The sequence below is a fragment of the Calliphora vicina genome, chromosome 2 (genome assembly GCF_958450345.1).
Source record: "Calliphora vicina chromosome 2, idCalVici1.1, whole genome shotgun sequence".
NCBI lineage: Eukaryota > Metazoa > Arthropoda > Insecta > Diptera > Calliphoridae > Calliphora > Calliphora vicina.
The window spans coordinates 84918528-84939182 of NC_088781.1; the positions used below are offsets into that span (position 1 = coordinate 84918528).

General features: G+C 30.3%; 1 protein-coding gene across 1 annotated transcript in view; it reads left to right on the forward strand.

Moving 5' to 3' along the window:
• The window catches only part of LOC135950621 (calcineurin-binding protein cabin-1-like), a 355739-nt gene that overhangs the window by 300329 nt on the left and 34755 nt on the right, over positions 1-20655 (forward strand). The window contains exons 14-17 of the mRNA XM_065500153.1: positions 9727-9894; positions 14589-14802; positions 14866-15097; positions 18422-18609. Coding sequence (XP_065356225.1) covers positions 9727-9894; positions 14589-14802; positions 14866-15097; positions 18422-18609 — 802 coding nt within the window. The remainder of the gene's footprint in view (positions 1-9726; positions 9895-14588; positions 14803-14865; positions 15098-18421; positions 18610-20655) is intronic.

Consider the following 20655-nt stretch of genomic DNA (forward strand, 5'->3'; position numbering starts at 1 on the left):
GCGGATCTTTTGACAATAGGTGTTGGTGTGTAAGCCTGGTGTGTGTTAGGCGAAGCCTAGTGAAACATTTGTTTTTATGCCAATTTGTAGAATTTGGTAGCAGTGCTGGTATTCTATGTGGATTTATTGTCTGGTAAAGATGCTTATATTTACTCCATTTTTGGAGAATGGAAGATTCTAAGTTTTGTATCGTGCATCTTGAGATATAGCCCTTTGTCTGGGGTATATGAAGATATGTTGGCTGTATACTGGTATTTTTTGCTGCCTTGTCTGCGGCCTCGTTCCCCAAAATGCCAATGTGACTTGGTATCCATAAGATTTTTACTCTATTTTTTAGTTCGATTAGCAACTGTTGTATAGAGATTATTGTTTCATTCCTATTACGGGTATTAAGCGCAGCATCAAAGACGGAGCGACTGTCAGTACAGATAACGTTTTTGGTTCGGTTGTATTTACAGATTTTTATAGCTTCAAGAACAGCTTCAGCTTCGGCCTCGAATATATTTGCGTTTTGTGGTAGAATACAGGATTTTTGTGTTGAACCAGATTCGTTGGTAACTGCAAACCCGACATGATTTGTTGTTTTGGATTCGTCTGTGTATAGGAATTGCCAGTTTTCATTTTGTAATTTCATAGATATATCGTTGAAGAGGGATTTAAAAATATGGGGTACTGTATTGGCTTTGTTGAAGATAAGTAAATCTCTTAAAAAAATACTTTCATCCAGCTGCCAGGGGGGAAAATTTTCTCTTGGTGGATTATATTTTTCTATGCTGAATTTCTTGACCATTTTGAAAATATGGGCTAGCGTAGATGCATATTTAAGCTCGTTTTTCCTTTTTTTCAGCAACGAGATGTGTTTATGGAGTAGAGATGAATTGGTGCAAAATATCTTGTGTATTAACCGAAATTTTAGTTTATTTGCACGAATATGAAGCGGTTCAAATCCACCCTCAGCTTGAAGATTTTTTAATGGAGTTGTTCTAAAAGCCCTTAGGCTGGCTCTAATGGCGGCGTTTAGAATGTTTTCGACCGGTTTAAATACAGATTTCACGGCTTTGCTGTATATCACCAAACCATAATCAATTTTTCCCAATATTGTTGACTTAACTAATCTAAGTAGACTGTTTGTGTGCATGTGACTCTTTGTAGATGATAGATATTTGATAATGTTTAATCTATTGGTTAGGTTCTTTTTTAGATAATTACAATGATTTTTAAAACTATATTTCCGATCAATATGTAAACCTAAAATTTTACAATTATCTACATTTTTAATACTAATATTATTAAATACCAAGTCTATATTACTACAGTTATGTTTTTTACATATATGCAGGTGGCTTGTTTTTTCAAACGATACATCTGCACCTGAGGTTTTGGACCAGTTGTCGATAGCAAGTAAAGTCTGCGAAAAGGCTTGTTTAATTTTCTCATTTGGTTGTTGTTTTGCTATAACATATAGGTCATCCGCATAAATGCAGTGATCTACATATTTGTTAGCGCTTATAATACGACTTAAGTCATCGAAAGCAATAATGAAAAGCGTTACAGACAATGGTGATCCCTGTGGGATACCATTGTGCAACGAGAAAACATTTGAGAGGTTGTTGTTTATGCGAACAGAAAATTTTCTGTTTATAAGAAAGGATTTAATAATTTTAAACATTTTTGGTCCTATGGACCAATTTGAAAGTTTTTTAAGTACTATGTGTACCCCAATTTTGTCAAAAGCTTTAATAAAGTCAATTGACAAAATTGAGGTATGATTTCTAGTGGAACGATTTTTGCATATAATATGGTCTAAGTACATTAGGGCATCTACTGTACTCAGACCTGATTGAAAACCTATTTGATTTATTGATAAAAGTTTATTTCTTTTTATAAACCACATTAGACGTCTTGAAATCATTTTCTCCAAAAGTTTCGTAATACAAGGAAGGAGAGATATTGGGCGGTAGGAGTCTATATTGTCAATTGGTTTACTATTCTTGTAAATGGCTACCACTGTTGCAGTTTTAAAATACTGGGGTATTATTCCCTTGTCAAATATTTGATTAAATAATCTCAGAATTCGGACTTTAAACGCATTTGGAAGATTTGCAAGCATTGGGTAGGATATTTTATCCAGACCGGGAGTTTTACCTTTTGAGGTGTTTAGACTGTACGACAATTCTTGTATGTTGAAAGGCTGATCTATCTCTCTAGATTTAACCGAACAGGCTAGAACTTCAAGAGAAAATAAAGTTTGGGATTTTTCATTTTGAAAACTTTGCGAAAAGTTTTTGTCCTTAGAATTGTCGGACCAGTATTTGGCAAATGTCTCAGATATCGCCTGAGAACCAGTTATAGTTCTTCCATTTAAATTAATAGAATTTATTGTGTTTGGCATGTAATCACCTGTTAGCTTGCGTATGTTCCGCCATAAAATATTAGATGGAGTGGATGGTTTTAAGTTTTCCGTGAACTCATTGAAAGATGTAATTTTCGCTAACTTTTTATCTCTATTAAAAATAGCGTTACTTTTCTTGTAGAGTAAAAGATTTTCTCTTGACTTATTCCTTCGAAATTGTTTCCAAGCAAATTGTTTTTCATTTCTGATTTGTTGTAGTTCAGATGACCACCATGGAACAGTTTTTGTTCTATTTCTTTTAGAAGACTGAGGAATGCTTTCATTAGCGGATAATCTTATTATTTTTCGTATAGAGGCTGCCTCTTTGTTTATGTTATCGGAAATTTTAATTTCATCGTTATGATTGGAAATTTTATTGCGATATAAATCCCAATTTGCCCTTTTGGTGTTGAATTTGGATAGGAATGGTTGTTTGTTGTTATTGTTTATGAGAAGTTGTGTCATGATGGGGTAGTGGTCACTATTAAAAAGGTCATTAATAACATTCCATTTGCACTTGGGTGTAATAGATAGTGAAACAATTGAAAGGTCAATGTGTGTGAAAGTGTTATGAGTACTTAGATGTGTTGCAGAACCATCATTTAAAGTTACAAGGTTAGAATCCATTAAAAATTTTTCTATAATTGAACCCTTTTTGTTGGGAGTAGGAGAACCCCAAAGTGGACTCCAGGCATTGAAATCCCCAACCATAACAATTGGTGTATTAATGTTGGCAATAAGACTATTTAAAAGGTTATTTGATAATGAATCTTGAGGAGGAAAATACAGTGATAGAATAGTGAAACTTATGGCTGATTTTACTTCTAAACCAATCATATTAAGTGAGAGGTTTGTATTTAAAACTTTATGTGGAATGTTCTTTTTAATGAGAATAGCTGTTCCCTGTTTAGCAGTTATATTAGGGTTAAAAAAATAACCATTATATTCCTTTGGTATTATCGGAATATAATTGTCTTTGCAGTTTGTTTCCTGTAAACAAATTATATCGGGATCTGTATCCGTTATAAGAAGTTGTAAGTTTGTATAATTGTTGCAATATCCCCGAATATTCCACTGAAGAATATTTAGGACCATTTAAATGTGAAAAAGAAAAATATAATGTACTTACTAATTTATTTAATGCAATTAAAGTTTTATTCTGAAATTTCGTCACTGGTTGACATAAATTCTATTTCTTTCAGTGTAGTTTCAGTATCAGAACTGGGTTCTGATAAACATACTGATTTAATGGGGGAGATATTAAGAGTATTATTGGCACTCAAAGAGCCACACAATGTGGGTGAATATGAGTGAATTGGTTGTTGTTTTTCATTGTTGCTGTATTTTTGATTTGAGTTTGTTTGGGAGCGAGGTTTTAAAAGTAAATTGTCTGTAGATTTTTCTTTAATTTTATTTAAATCTGATGTAAGGTTTTTTGTTGTGTTTGAGAGAATGGAAGATACATTATCTTTAATTACTTTTGTTTCTAAAATGTAGCTGTTTGGTGTTAATATTGTTGTTTTATTGAGTGGAAGTGTTGTATTGTTGTTTGTTGTTGTGTAATTAGAATCAATATTTTGTTTGGTTGTTACAATTGTGGAGTAAGAGGAGGAAGAGGTTGTATTTTTGTTTTGTTCGTTATGAATATTAATTGCCTCACGCATAGAGCATTTTCTCTTTGTTTTTATTTTCAAAATTTCTTTTTGCTGAGTAAATTTCTTGCATTTGTTGGAGGATGCGGGGTGATCTTCTGCACAATTTGCACAATATGTTCGTGTACATTCTGTGTTGGAATGAGGGGGGAGATTACAATTAACACATGAAGGTGACCATTTACATCGTTTAGCAGTGTGTCCTAACAATTGACAATTCTTGCACCTCATAGGATTGGGAAAATACTCACGTACTTTAACTTTATACCATGAGATGTCAAGAGATTGTGGAGGATTGTATAAATCGAAAGTTAATAAAATAACTCCGGTTGGTGATTTTTTTCCTTCAATTGACCTTTCAAATTTGTAGACATCTACAACACTTTGGGATTTTAATTCGTCAACAATTTCTGAATTGGGAACATCTGATAAAAAAGGTGCATAAATAGTTCCTTTTGTAAAATTGAGTTGTTCATGAAATTTACATGTAATATCACATAAACCAAAAAATTTTTTTGCATCAGTAAACTTTTTGCCAGTTGAGTAATCTTTAACCAGAAGAAGTAAATTACCGTCTCTTAATTGAGAAATAGAAATTACTTCTTTGCTAATGAGTTGAAGAGCTCTGTAAACTGCAAAGCAAGAATACTTAGCAAGAGGTTTTTTTTCGTCGACTGCACTAACAACAACATATTTTGGGTTTGAGGGCTTTTGAGTAGGAAGAGAAGGGAAGTCAATTGTAGATTCGTTTCTATTTCTTTTTTTACGTTTACTTTGGGGACTTCGGTCAGCTAATATAGCAAACCGGTTATCCCCTATAAGGGGGGGGCCCAGGGGGCATAGTAACAACAATTGATCAACCAATGCACGTTATGTAGGTAATCAAAGAAGATTAAAATGTAAATTTGTTTGTTTTCTTTTTTTGTTTAAGTAGGAATTGCACTGCACTACGTTTAAACTTTTATTTGTTTTACGCGATGCGCGAAAGGAAAAGAATTTGACTATACTTGTTGAGTGATAGTCGAAGACTGCACGGTAGCTATTTACTAATGTAGTTCTTCAAGTTTCTCCAAAATTGTCTCTTACTTATTAAGAAAAGTGAGAAGTGAAAAGAATGCAATATATTAAAAATTAAAATTTCCAAATTTTTTTCTTTACAAAACATCTCCTGAAAATTTCGAATCGAATAAAAAAAATCAGCCAAATCGCGCCTGTCGTTCTCACGTGATGCCATTACATACATGGACCATTTCATTTTTATATCAAGAACCAAAAATAAAACAAACGCTTCTCAAAGTCCTGGTGCTTCTGTTTCCAATGTTGTTGATTCCGATTCAATTACACCAAGTACATCAACGAGTAACCCCGATAACTATGCTACAATGTTGAATACTATATCGGATTCAGAATATTCACATATGCAAACTACCGCTACATTTGTTAATTATGATAATATTGCTGGTACTTCAAATGCTGCTACAAATCAAATTTCAAATACTGGCTTAAAAATTATTCCGCCTAATAAATCAATTTTTATATCCCGTTTCGCATCTGATACTACCCAGTATGCAAAATGATTCGAAGTTATATCGAAAATGAATCATTTTTTCGTAAAATTTTATCGATATCGACTTCGATATAATGTCGAGAATGTGCGTGTTCTCCTAAGTAGAGTGCAGAGCGATAAAGAGTCGAAAATCGTTTATTATTCTGATTCTAATTTTTATCGATATAATATACCTTTTTCGGTATTAAAAATGTTCTAAAATGAATCGATTTCGATTAAATATATGAACAATTTCGTATACTTTATACCATCGAGCAATTTCTTCTTGAAATAATGCATATTCAATACCTTTATTATTATCCAATAATGTTGCGTTATATGTGTTTTCGTTTTCAAATGCAATAAGCTCTGCACATATTTCTGATGTTTTCTGATTTTGAAGATTCGAATTGTCAAAAACAACATCAATAATAGCCTGCGCTTTTCTTTTAAGACGTCTTCGATCCATTTTTCGTGTTAAACTATATTTTTATGAATATGTTATTGATAGGCTAAGAAATAAAATTTTATTTTCTCACAAATTGACAAAAGAATAATATGTATGTATATGAATTTGTCAATTTGTGAAAAAATAAAATTTGACATTAAGAAAAAACTCGAACATTATTCGCCATTTCTATAAAATATTAAAATACGATAGTCTAAAAAATGTAGATTGGATAGAGCATCATAATAAATTCATATTTTCGATTTTAATTCGAAATAAGTTCGATAAAAAGAACTGACTCGAAATGTTGCATACTGGGTACTGTTGAACAAATAAACTTTTACATAAAATCAAAATTGAATTTTGAAGCTGACTTTACCACATATAAATTTTCGTATGCACAACCTAGGAGGATTACATCTTTCAAACTCAATGTTCCCCACGATCTTTATGAACAAACAGTAAATCCTAATTTCTGGCCTGCAAATACTTTGGTACGTGAATATGAATTTAAAGATAATCCAAGAAAACATAACATTGCTGTACTTCCGTCTGGTCACCGATTAAATGATAATTCAAACTCCAACATTTCAAAAAACTGAATTGTGAACTTATTGATCGATTAACCTTTATTTATCAGAATGTTCGAGGCTTAAACACTAAAATGTCAAACCTTCTTATAAATAGTTATGATTTTACTTATGATGTTATTGTTTTTACTGAAACATGGCTGAAAGACAACGTATTCAATTCTGAACTTCTCTGCAATAAATATCAGATCTACAGATATAATAGAAATGATCGAAACGGCGGTGGTGTTTTAATTGCAGTTTCATGCCATTTTGCCTCTGAATCAATTTCGTCCTGCTCTTCAGAAAATATTGAATTCATTAGTGTAATGATAAAACTGAAAAATAAAAAAATCTACCTCACCTGTTCATACATACCTCCTAATTCTAATGAACTAGTATATCAACAACATGTAAATGCCATAAAAATGATTGCTGATCTTGTTGAAACAGATGATGCTTTTTTTGTTTTTGGTGATTTCAATCTGCCCTCTATTTCATGGACAAAGTTACCTGATGCTCCTAACTTAATTCCAACAAAATCTAAAAACTTTGACGATGATTTTTTGAATAATATATTCGATATCTGCCTTTATCAACTAAATAACGTTTTTAATGAATTTGGAAAATTATTAGATTTGTTATTTGTAAACGATACATGCAATTGTGTAATTTCTCGCTCAGATCCTGTTACTTTACCGGAAGATAGATTTCACCACACATTCGAACTTGTTTTTACATTGCCTCTTGCACATAAATCCGCAACTCAAATAAACCACGAGAAAGTTTATAATTTTAAACAAACAAATTACGTTAAATTAAATGAGTTAATATCTAATACCAATTGGAATGATTTACTGTGTGTCCCATACTTAAACAATTCAACTTTGGATGACATGGCTGACATTTTTTACAATAAAATATATTCTTTCATGGATGAATGCACTCCAAAACACAGTTTTTACCAACACACTGGTCCTCCTTGGAATTCTAAACATTTAACTAAACTAAAGAATTTAAAGAATAAATATTATAAAAAATTTAAAAAATCTGGCTCTCTCGTAGATTATGGTAAATACTCAGTTTCTCGTGCTGAATACAATACTCTCAACAATTTCCTTTATAATAAATATTTACTTAAAATGAAAAATGATTTTAAACTTAACTCTAAAGCGTTTTACAACTTTGTCAACTCTAAAAGAAAGACAAATGGATATCCTTCTGTAATGAAATTCAACAATTGTGAATCTTCCGATGACGTTAACGTATGTAATATGTTTGCTGATTTTTTTGCTAGTACATATTCGGATGCACAATATGTCTCTGATAGTTACCCCTACTCATTATACACTAACCGTGATATAGCGTTCCCGTATATTGACTCTGTTGATTTATTGGAAAGTTTAAATAAACTAAAAATTTCGTATAATTATGGTCCTGATGGTGTTCCAAGCTGCATCTTACATTATTGTGCTCAATCGTTGGTAAAACCATTAATAATGTTGTTCAACACATCCATTAAATATGGCTATTTTCCTAAAATTTTGAAGTCTTCTTACATTATTCCGTTATTTAAATCCGGTAATAAATCTGATATCTCCAATTATAGAGGCATTGCTAAACTCAGTGCAATTCCTAAGATTTTTGAGAATTTTATCACTGATTACATGTACCATCAATCATCATCTATACTGTCATCGTGTCAACACGGATTTCGGAAAGGTTGTTCTACTACAACGAACGCCCTTCATCTTACAACACATGTAAACCAAGGCTTTGTCCAAAGAAAACAAACTGATGCCGTATATACCGATTTTAGTAAAGCTTTTGATAAAGTAAATCACAACCTTCTTTTTATTAAGCTGGACCTTCTGGGTTTAACATCTCGCAGCCTAAACTGGATAAAATCGTATCTTTTGGATAGAACTCAATGTGTTAAATTCAATAATAAATACTCCAAAAATATTTTGGTTACTTCTGGTGTACCTCAAGGGAGCCACCTTGGTCCTATTCTCTTCTCCCTGTTCATCAATGACCTTCCGGATGTTTTAAATTTTTGCAACATTCTAATGTATGCGGATGATGTCAAAATCTTTTTGAGCTTCTCTCAATATGTGGATCATTTTTATCTCCAATCTGATCTCAACAATTTCTTTTTTTGGTGCAGTCAAAACCTAATGGAATTAAACTTAAAAAAATGTAAACTTATGCGCTTTTCTAGAAGTAATTATATTCCCGCCAACTATACTTTGGGCAATTATCAGCTTGATTCTGTTGAAAATTTTCTTGATCTTGGAATTTTACTAGACCATAAATTAAACTTTGTTTCGCATATTACTATGACAATAAATAATGCCAGAGGTGTACTTGCATTTATAAAACGTTGGGCTAAGGAATTTAGCGACCCCTACATCACAAAACAGTAAGACCTATATTGGAATATGGCTCTGTTATCTGGGATCCTTATTACAACATTCATATTCAGCGAATAGAATCTGTACAAAAACAATTCTTGGAATCCTGAAATAAACCTTCCATCATACATTGATAGACTTAAGTTAATAAAATTGCCTACATTACACAGTAGAAGAACTATGCTTAATGTAACATTTATGATCAATGTAATTAATGGTGAATTCTGCTCCGAATTCCTTGTAAATAATGTTACTTTCAACGTCCCTCAACGATTGTCACGTCATTTCAAGCCACTGTATGTCAAAAACGTTAGAACTAACTACGCCCAAGCTGATGCAATAAGGAGATTATACTGCGAATTCAATAATCTTTATCATCTAATTGATTTTTCTCTTAAAACAAGTGTAATTAAATATAACATTATTCGTTTTTTAAATGATTAATTATTTGTTGTACTTTTTGTAAATTCATTGTAATTATATACTATATATTTTCATAATAGTCTGTAAGGATTTAATCCATTGACTTAAATAAATAAATAAATAAAAATATATATAGATATGTATGTTAAAAATTTTTCGATCTCAGTCCTTAATTGATATCGTCTTAATCGATTAGATATGTAGTGTAAAATCGTATTTATTAACACATATTTGTTTATTTTTAATCTAACAATTTTATTCCTATTGTTATTTTACTTGTAGCATGGAAAACATCTGGGAAGAGTGTGAAGAAGTTTTACGTTGCTTCGAATGTTGTATTAATTTAAACAGATTTCAAACACTTTTATGGATTGAATATGGATCGTTCAGTTATACAATTCATTCATGCTTCTCTCGTTATCTTAAGTGTAATTCAAAAAATGTGGAAACGTAAGTACATTTTATATAATTATGTTCATTACAGGTTTAATTTTTTATCCAAATAAATAAATGTAGGGTGATTTATTTAGAGTTTTTTTTAATTTTAAATAAAACACTTAAAATATCAAGTTCTTATAATACAGTTGAATAATTTGGAGACGTTGCACAGTGGGGGATCTGAAAAAAAAGTGGAAATAAATCTGTAACTTCTAAACGAATTGCCCGATTTTAATAAAATTTTAACAAGGGGGGCCGAGCCACAATGCCCCAAAGTGGGGCACCTCGGGTATATCAAAAATTAAAAATGATGCCAAATTTGTATATATATTTATCTCTTTTAGTTTACGAGTTATTCGCATTTGAAAAGTAAAATTTTATTTTTTTTACCTACCATGGTCTGGTTTTTTGCTAATAACGGATCCAATTCTTTCCCGATTTTCTTCCGATATCTTAAAAAAATTCCATATTTGAATACTGTTTTTTAAACATTTGCAATAAATATAAGCTAACAAGGTATAAAACAATAATTTCGAATGAAAAATAACAAAGTTATACGAGTTTTATCTGACCAAATATTGAGCAAAAAGTGCTAGTTTACTCATATTTACTCGCATTTCTATTGTTGACATAGTTGTTTACATAACTTTTGCATGCAAAACAGTGAGCAAATAATACAAAAATGTCGTTTTTCTTGAATATATGACGTAGGGAAATGCTAATAGCTTGTTAATTTTTAACTCGATGTTCATACTTTATACCTTGTTAGAAAGATAATTTTCTCTAGAAGCTGTTCATACTTTATACCTTGTTAGAAAGATAATTTTCTCTAGAAGCTTAGGTTTATTGAAAATGTTTAAAAAACAGTATTTAAATAGGGAATTTTTTTAAGATATCGGAAAAAGTACCATTATTTACGCAATTTTACAACATTCAATCGATTTCTAGTTATCCGATTTCACTTAAATTTTGCATTAGTTAGTTTTAGCTACTAACGAACAAAATAAGACCCATCCAAAGAAAATCTATTTTTTAAGGGCATGTCTAGTGTGTGTCTGATGAAATTGTTCACCATGCTCATCAGATTCTGTTGACAACTGGTTCTCAAACTAATCCATATGGGAATTTAAAAAATAAATTTTTGTTGAATTTTGGTCAAAAATTTCATCAAACATGCGCACCCATTGAAGAGCGCTATAAATTCAAAAACATTCATTCGCTTATCGCTGAAATAAGCTGGACATTGTATGCTGATGGAGTGGAATTGCCTAGAGCTAAACAATTTAATTAACGAATACTTCCTATCCAAATTTGCTATCGAAGGTAAAATAATAGTGATATTAGTGATTTTTAGTTAAATTTTATCTATTTTTTTCATGCTAAATTTTTGGGGTGCTTTCAAATAAAATTCTTAATAAATGCGAAGCTCTCTTTTAATTTGTCTTATTTCTGACTTTCTGGTTGAATTTTCAGTTTTGGCGTATTTTGGGACTTATAGTAAAATTTAACGTATAATATTTTTGCGCAACATTTTAACCCTGTTTTAATGGTGTTTTTTGCTCTTTTTTAAAAGAAGGACAAAAAAGATCCATGCCTTGAGGATTCTACAAAAATGTTCCCGTAACATTTTACATAAATTTGCTGAACACATTTTATACCTAAAATGTAAGGATCACATGGTTTCTTATGCCGATTAACAATAAGAATGTGCCAGAGTTGGGAAACTTCAACCCCTCCCCTCAAATAAAAGATGTAAACTTTCAAAACGCCGATACACGTGTCTTTTTTTTGTCTCCTCTATCAAAATTTATTGGTCGGACCTTGTAATTTTTTTTGGTGTTGTACAGTGTAAAATGTTGTTATAGTTATAATTTAATTACGAACATAATTTTAAATTCCAATACAATTTATAATTCGCAGTAAAAGGTTTTTTTATTGGTGGCCTGTGGCCTCTCTTAGGGGCTTTCTCCTACATGGAACGAGGCAGGCGGCTTCGCTAAATGAAGCCTTTCCTGCAAATGATTATAACATTTTTTTTTGTCGCCTGTCACCAGAAAATAACTATACATATGTATGTAATTATAACAAGCTATTTTACACTGATATGGCTTTATTTCCTCTTTGACCAATAATTGAATATGACATTATTTCACTCCCTCGGTGGTAATAAAGTCATATGGTCTTATTTCTCAACACAATGTGTAATAAGGCCACATGCCCTTATTACCTATATCTTCAAAAATTTTATATTAAATATTTTTACTATTTTTTTCTTTATCTTAAAAAAAAATATGACATTATTAAGCGTTACTTTGGATTTAATGCAACCCACAGTGAGTCGGTTTATTGTCGATTAATTAGTGTTCGTAGACGTTAAACGTACATTTAATACATTGGTACACAATACGATAGTGTAATTCCAAAATATTATTATCCAAAATAAGAGTTTTAAATATTTCTCTTGTTTGATTTTTTGTAAATTCAAATCATATTGTAGTTATATGACATCGATTATGCAGATGACGTATGTCTTCTATCCCACTGATCCTATAGCATGCAGTCAAAGCTAAAAGCCTTTTCTTCCCGTTCTGCTAAAGCTGACTTATAAATGAACTGTTAATCCACCAATTGTGTGTACGAGTTTTGTGGGACCTGCAAATGTCTCCACCAAGTTTCCAATCAACTTGGTTTATTTAAATAAAAAGAAAGGGGTTGTTTTAATATTGTGTTTTATTAATGTTTTTTCCACTAGTGAAGTTGTACAAAATTTGTTTTATTATAAAATCCAAATTCAAAGGGCTCGATACAAATTCAAAAAGTTTATGAAAATTAATGATTACTTTACAAAGGCCAAGCAACGATTGGCTCGCAAAACTATAATATAAAGTTAGACTTAACGAAAAATTAACTTAAAGCTAAATATATATCATATCAGCGCTTTATAGTTGGCATTCTATTCAAATTGTTGATGGCAACATCATCCCCCAACAGGACAGAGATGGGCAAACCAATACCTTGTGTTTCAGACATTAACAATTAACATTAAAAAAACCATGTCAATGCGCATAAACTTATCATGCAGCACCTCATTCCATCTTTCGAGACATATTATTGACGAGGTGGATACCTTCTGATATCTGAAGAGTATAAATTTAAAGATTATATAGAGAGTATATTGTGTAGAGCAAGATAAGATAAGCAAGGCTTCAGGTTCCTGCCAGACCTGCAAACAAAATATTGTAAATAGATTTAACAATCCATTTCTAAAATAATGTAATGTTCAAATACTTATTTGGTTTACTTTCAAAACAACAAACTTTTCGATAAAAATCCTTGAAAATCATATAAATTATTTAATACATATAACAATATAAAGGTCTAGCTTGGACATGACGATTATAGTGTTGCATACGACTTGAAGAGATTTGTTTAAATATGCAAACATTTTATTGAGCCTTTTAAGAAACTTGACTATGTTTGGGCTTGTTCGAAAGGAAAGAAAGACAGAAAAGATGAATCTTTGCAAATGGAGAATATAAACAATAAACTTCACCCAATGATGGTTAAAAAATCTCATATCGTGGTTGTGCGAGTACCTAAAACCGAGTTAGTAGAGTAAGTTCGTTTAATGTGGTATACCTATTTTATATTTGACTATAATTTTTAGAATCTTAATTCAATTGGAACAGTTCTCAGCTGGTGTTCTACTACAAGTGTTAGGTTTACATCCATGAAAGTAAAGTTTATGTTCAAGTTTCAGAGAAATTTGGGAAAAACAGAAAAAAAAACCAATAAACAAGCCATTGAAACAATTGACGGGTAATGTGGTATACCATGTTCTGTTAATATTGTATACTAAACTAAATCATCTTCAATGGATGCTGTTAAAGTTGGTGGCTGACTAAGCTTACCAGAAGCTCCTCAATATATTCTTCGCTTCGTAGGAGACATTGAATGACTGATGCGAAAATAATGTCCATCTCGTTGTTTCTAATAGCTCAGATAGCTTTCTTCAAATCTTCCGCTACCCATTTTCTTACTTCGCCTTTCTTTGGCATATTATTTGTTTGAAATTCTTTAGCTATACCACATTAGCCGACCAAGTGGTTAATTGAAATTATTATAAAATTAAACATTTACACTAAATATGCATTATTGTTGCTAAATATTCCCATTTGACTTTAAAATTAAATTAATGAAGTTTAAAACACGTGATTTTAGAAAAAAATTAATTTTTAACAGATCGCAAAAAAAGTCTACCACAAGTCACGCTGATTTTTTACAACTGACTATTTTCATGACCTGCAAAAATGAAGTACACTCACCCAATGTTAATTTTCTGAGATCATAAAACTCTTAAGCTTGGTACCGTTACTCCTATGCTCTTAGTTTTAGAGAAAAGTAGCTATACCACATTACCCGCTTATTCCATATTACCCGAACTTACTCTATATTTAAACAAAAATATAAAATTCGAAAGGAAAAGTTTCGCATTAAAAATGGGAAGCTCGATTTTGATTTTAGACCCATGGTTTCTTGTGCAAACCTTCTTAGAATTCGTAGTAGATTACGATTTTGGCAACCGCTTTTACAAATTGACCCACTCTAATGTAGATAATGTCGATCCCAGTTTATTTTATTTTTTTGTTAATATATGTATATGTAGATATTTTTTATTTTATGTCACAATTTTTGTATTATTTTAGATTTGCCATCATTAATGAAAGAAAAAATAAAATGTTAACAATTGCGTACAATTGTTTTTCATTTGCCAATTCGCTACAAAGTTCAACATCGTCTGGTAATAGTGAAGATAATGCTGACGCAAATGACGAGAAATGGTTATGTCAATATATGCTTGGTAAAATATCTGAAAAAAGGAAGGAGGAGCCAAAAGTATATTTAAATTATTATTTAATGGTAAATATTTGGATATTAAATACATATGTAGTAATACTGATATTAATGAATTATGTAATTTAGGCGGCCAACTATCTATATGAAAATAGTGCAACTTATCCTATAAAAATAAACCACAGCAATCCCACTACTCTTTCTGTTGAAGCTTTAGAAGTTTTTTACCGTATTAATGCTGCTATCATTAAATATCTTCAGCATGGTAAAGAAATTACACGATGTACTGGCGATATTTTTAATAAGATACTGAAAAATTTATCGAACAGCCCATTTGCATACAATAAAGCAAAAATTGATGGTAAGTACATATGTGGTTCTTAAATTGGATTTTTTTAGTTTTGGTGTTCCCATGATCCTGTTCTCGGCGGCATGAAATAACCCCCTATGAAATAATGCCACAAAAATAAAATGAAATAACCCCCCAAAAATTAGTACAGAGAGCAACAACGACGATTTTTGGGCTGTTATTTTATTTTTTTGGGTATTATTTCATTTATTTAATTGGGGGATTATTTCATATGAAATAATACCCCAAAAAATCAATATGAAATAAGTCCCCAATATAAATTTTGGGGGATAATTTCATTTTTTAATTTATAAAGAAAACGAAATATCTGTAAATTATGTACCGATATATTAACAACTTGTATTTACCATTCACAAAAAAAATTGTGATATCAATTGAAGTGATAATTTCGCAGAGTTAAGATCGTGATAATTTCGCATTGCAAAAAAAGTTGTAAAGAATAAATTTTAATTTTGAAATTGAAACTGGGTTCAGAATGACTTTTTTAGTTCAGAATGTCAAAAAGTTGGTATTCAATAGTACAAGTAAATACAGGAATAAAACTTGCAAGACAAGAGTAAGTGTGCTAAAAGCTGGCAACTGCTTACTTGCCAGAAATTATGTTGAGCACAACCACAAGAACGAAGAAGAATTGTGTTATGAGTTAAAGGCTCTTAATATAATTAAGGACGAATGCGAAGATCTTGCAGGAATATTATGAGGCGATACCTTTGCAATGAGCTTAATAAGATCTTTTTTCCGTAAAATTTGTGAAACTTAAGTTGTATGTTAGGGCGTTGAAAAATATTTTTTTTTTAAATTTATAATGGTGTTTTCAAATACTTTCCGAGAAAGAAATTCAATATATTTTCTCATATTTAAATAAATAAAAATAAAAAGATTTTAATTTTAAAAAAGGTCTACTTTTTCATAGGAAATTTGTATATTTAGTCTGCTCTAACTTTTTTAGTAAGAGCTATAAGGTTTAACTTAAAACAAGTTAAGTTGAAATATTGTTTTGTAAATTACTGTAATGTTTTGTAATCAAATTCAAAATATATTTACAAATCAATATTTTAACAAATCTCATTAAATCCAAATATATTTCGTATTCAAATAGATATAGTTTTTATTTCATCCAAAAGTCTTAAAAGAGATTTCAACACAAAATTCAGCACATTTGTTGGATTCAAACGGTCTGCTATTAAGTTATATTGTCATAATGTCCTAATATGTTATGATAGTTCAAAAAAACAAATTGTTGTTGTACTTCAAACAAAAAGTGTTATTTTATGATAAAACAATAAAAATAGTTATTAGATTAAAACTTTTTTGTTTGAAAAACAACAAAAATGTTTTTAAACTATCGGACATTATGAAAATATGACCTTATAGCAGACCGTTTGAAACCCCCAATTGTTTTTGATCACCTTCACTGTGTTTGGGGACATATTTCATTTTAAAAATTGAGGTTCTATTTCATATGAAATAAGACCCCTATAATGGGGTGTTATTTCATTTCTGTTTGGGGAATTATTTCATTTCGTTGGGATCTTATTTCATTTTCAAAACTGGGGTTTTATTGCATATGAAATAAGGCCCCAAATTTTGGGGGGTTATTTCATTTTATTTTTGGGGTGTTATTTCGTGGGGGGTTATTTCATTTAAGGTCGCACATTTTATTTTAAGTTTCGAGTTTTTGTAGACATATTTAAAAAAATAAAAATTTAAATTAAATTTGGAAAACATTATCCAATTTTGATCTAATTTAAAGAAATTAAGGAGGATGGCATATCATATTTTATAGAGTTTCCATAAAACCGAAGAATTTCAAAACCGCAGTTTCGGTTTTAAAAAAATTGAAAACCCATCGGTTTCGGTTTTATTTCGGTTTTGAGATAATTTGTTAAATATTAAGTGTTATAGAAACAAAATCAGTTGAGAATGTAGGAAATGCTATACAAATTAAAAATTCAAACTTGACGGGTGTTCAAGAGGATAAAGGAACATTTATTTACCCCTGTCTATACTTGACAAATATTCATCATAACAATAAATGGCATTTGTTGTCAAAACAAAGTTGTCTAAACAAAAGCACTAACAATTTTATCATAACGCAGCAATAATACTAATTAATGGAGACTATACCTGATAAAATATTTTTATTTAGACAACCATTTTGAAGTTTATCATGATAAAAATTTATCAGGTATAACCAAGGGGTTACTATATTAAATTAGCGTATATACATTAAAGTTGGCTAATATGCTTTTCAGAAAAGAAATAATCAAGAATAGGGGACTCAATCGTATTATAATACCAAAAAAGGAGAACTCAACCAAACTTCGTTCTTCAAAATGGTACACATGATTCTGAATGAGTTAAAATTCACAAAAGGAGACTTCAATGGTACCTTTCTTTAGCATGGATCCAGAATCATGATGCTGATTAGGAATACAAAATGTGGGTCTTTATGGTACTTTTTTATTCTATTAATACGTTTCGAATGAGCTAGAATCCACATTACAATGAATCAATAAACATGAAACTAGAAACATGATATACTGAATTTGTATTAATTCACTAAGGGAGACTTAATGGTACTATTTCTTTCTTCCAATTGGGGTGGCGAAGCGCACCGAGTCAGCTAGTACTCCATACTTTTATCAGATAACTAAGTACATATTTTTTACACAAATGTTGCATTATTTTTTTAAAATTAAATAAATAAAGAGTAATTTGGTTTAATTATCTGGGAATTCTCGTGTGATCAATATTTTTAAATGAGTTTGTGTCATTCTTTATTAACAGGTTTCCTTGCATAGCCTGCGAATGGTAGCCTGCTACATCATCTGAAGCAATTAGAGTAGCGGAGTTCACTATTAAGTGTCAATGGTCTTGCATCATTGCAAATGCAAAATTGTAAAGATTTTTGTGTATATTTATTTATTGGATTACTGTAAAATTTTTTGATGCTAGACCATTCGCACTTAATTGTGAACTCCGCTAATTTAAAGAAATCATAAGATATTTACAGATTTGTTTTTAGGGATATTGAATAAAAAAGTTTATTTCTAATTTCCAAATTTTGAATTTTTCTACTAAAAATATATTAAAAGTAAAAACCGAAGAATAATTGTCGGTTTCGGTTTTAAGCCTTGAAAAACCGCGGTTTCGGTTAAAACTGAACACGAAACTCTAATATTTTAGGTATATTTGCGTACATTTTTACTTTATTCACAATTTCACAGAAATTGGATTTTTAGTCGGTCGGATATTATTAATAGTGAGTGTACAATATTACAATTGATTATTAAAATAATTTTATTTTTTTAGGAAATTCGCTTAATATGTTAAAAGGAAAAATTATTAACAAATTTAAGTCACCAGTAAATTATATTACGAAACAAGAAGCTGTAGACAATAATAAATCATCAGTTATTGAGATTTTAAACAATGTGGACAATATGAAATCAGTCGAAGAAACTATCGAAAATTCAAAATGCCTAAAAACGGCACTACAGGTGAGTTTTTTTAAATAGATTAATCGAATAATTTGGCTGAACTTTTATTTACTAGAGAATTTAGCTTGTTATGCTAAGTTATCTCTCATAGTTTTACATTTTTTGTTTTCGTTCATTACATTAGCTTTTCGGTATTAGAGCTTTTAACATGATTTACTTTTAATTTATTGTCTGATTAAAAAAAGTTCAAAATTAGTTAAATCGGATATTACTTGTAAATACCTTTTATTATTTAAATGATATATATATGTATATATGGGGCATTTCATGTCAAGTGAACCAACTTTTGAAATCGATGTCTTCCGATCGGGATAACACCAAGGTTAGTTCTATTGGATAGTAATTCAGACACAATTTTTCAACAAGATTAGAGGCGGTTAGAGGGGGTCGAAATTTCACATTTTGGCCTAGCAGTTGTTTTTTCTTCTCCATGTAACTTATTACCTATTGTTCTTAGCAAAATGTGTCCCAAATAGTTTAGATAGCTCTTTCTTCAATCTTTCGAAAAAAAAATAAATGTTTTTTAACTCAAAACATGAAATTTTTGACTTTTTTTGCAAAATCAAAAACTTTGTTAACTTAAATGGGTCCCTTTTTTCTTACAATAAAGCTTAGATATTTTCCTTGAAGACCTATTTGGTCGCTTAGTGGGATGCGAGTTCGGTATCTATAAAAATAAATGTTTTGTAACTCAGAACATAAAATTTTTGACTTTTTTTGCAAAATCAAAAACTTTGTTGGTTTTTTTTTCAAAATGAACCCTTTTTTATTTTTTTTTTAGCTCAAACAAAAGCTTAGATATTTTCCTTGAAGACCCTTTTGGTCGCTTAGTGGGATGCAAGTGGGATATATATCAAAATAAATATTTTTTAACTTAAGACATACAATTTTTGACTTTTTTTTTTTCAAAATGGGCCCTTTTTTAAAATTTAGTTTTGTTCAAAAGAAAGCTTAGGTCCATTTCTTTAAGATATTTTAGGTCGCCTAGTGGGATATCTATCAAAATAAATATTTTGTAAATCAAGACATACAATTTTTTACTTTATTTTAGCAGAGTGTTCATCAAACTGTGATTGAAATTAGACGTGTTTTATTTTTACTCCGAGTTAATTCGTTATATTAATGATTCTATCGGAAAATAAATATAAATTGCACCTGTTTATTATTTACGCGAAAGGACGCTTTTATTTTAATAATATTATTAAATAAAAAAATCAAAACAAGAACTAAAAGACAAATAAGTTAAAATTCTTTATTTTGTTTGAACTTTTTTTGTGCATTAACTATTAAATAAAGATCAAGGGTGTTAATTAAAGTATTTACAACTACTCTTTAATGAGTCTCTTTAACTAAAACAGTGAGCGAAGGTTAAGTGTAAACGGCAGAAATGCATACGTTACAGTTAATGCAGATGAAAAAATATAAACAAAACAAACAGAAGAATAGATGACAGTTTGTTTTTTACCGCCAAGTCTGTTAACCGTGCTCGTTCTTGTTCCCCCGCATTGCTAGTGGGATATCTATCAAAATAAATATTTTGTAAATCAAGACATACAATTTTTGACTTTATTTTAGCAGAGTGTTCATCAAACTGTGATTGAAATTAGACGTGTTTTATTTTTACTCCGAGTTAATTCGTTATATTAATGATTCTATCGGAAAATAAATATAAATTGCACCTGTTTATTATTTACGCGAAAGGACGCTTTTATTTTAATAATATTATTAAATAAAAAAATCAAAACAAGAACTAAAAGACAAATAAGTTAAAATTCTTTATTTTGTTTGAACTTTTTTTGTGCATTAACTATTAAATAAAGATCAAGGGTGTTAATTAAAGTATTTACAACTACTCTTTAATGAGTCTCTTTAACTAAAACAGTGAGCGAAGGTTAAGTGTAAACGGCAGAAATGCATACGTTACAGTTAATGCAGATGAAAAAATATAAACAAAACAAACAGAAGAATAGATGACAGTTTGTTTTTTACCGCCAAGTCTGTTAACCGTGCTCGTTCTTGTTCCCCCGCATTGACAACAACTAATGG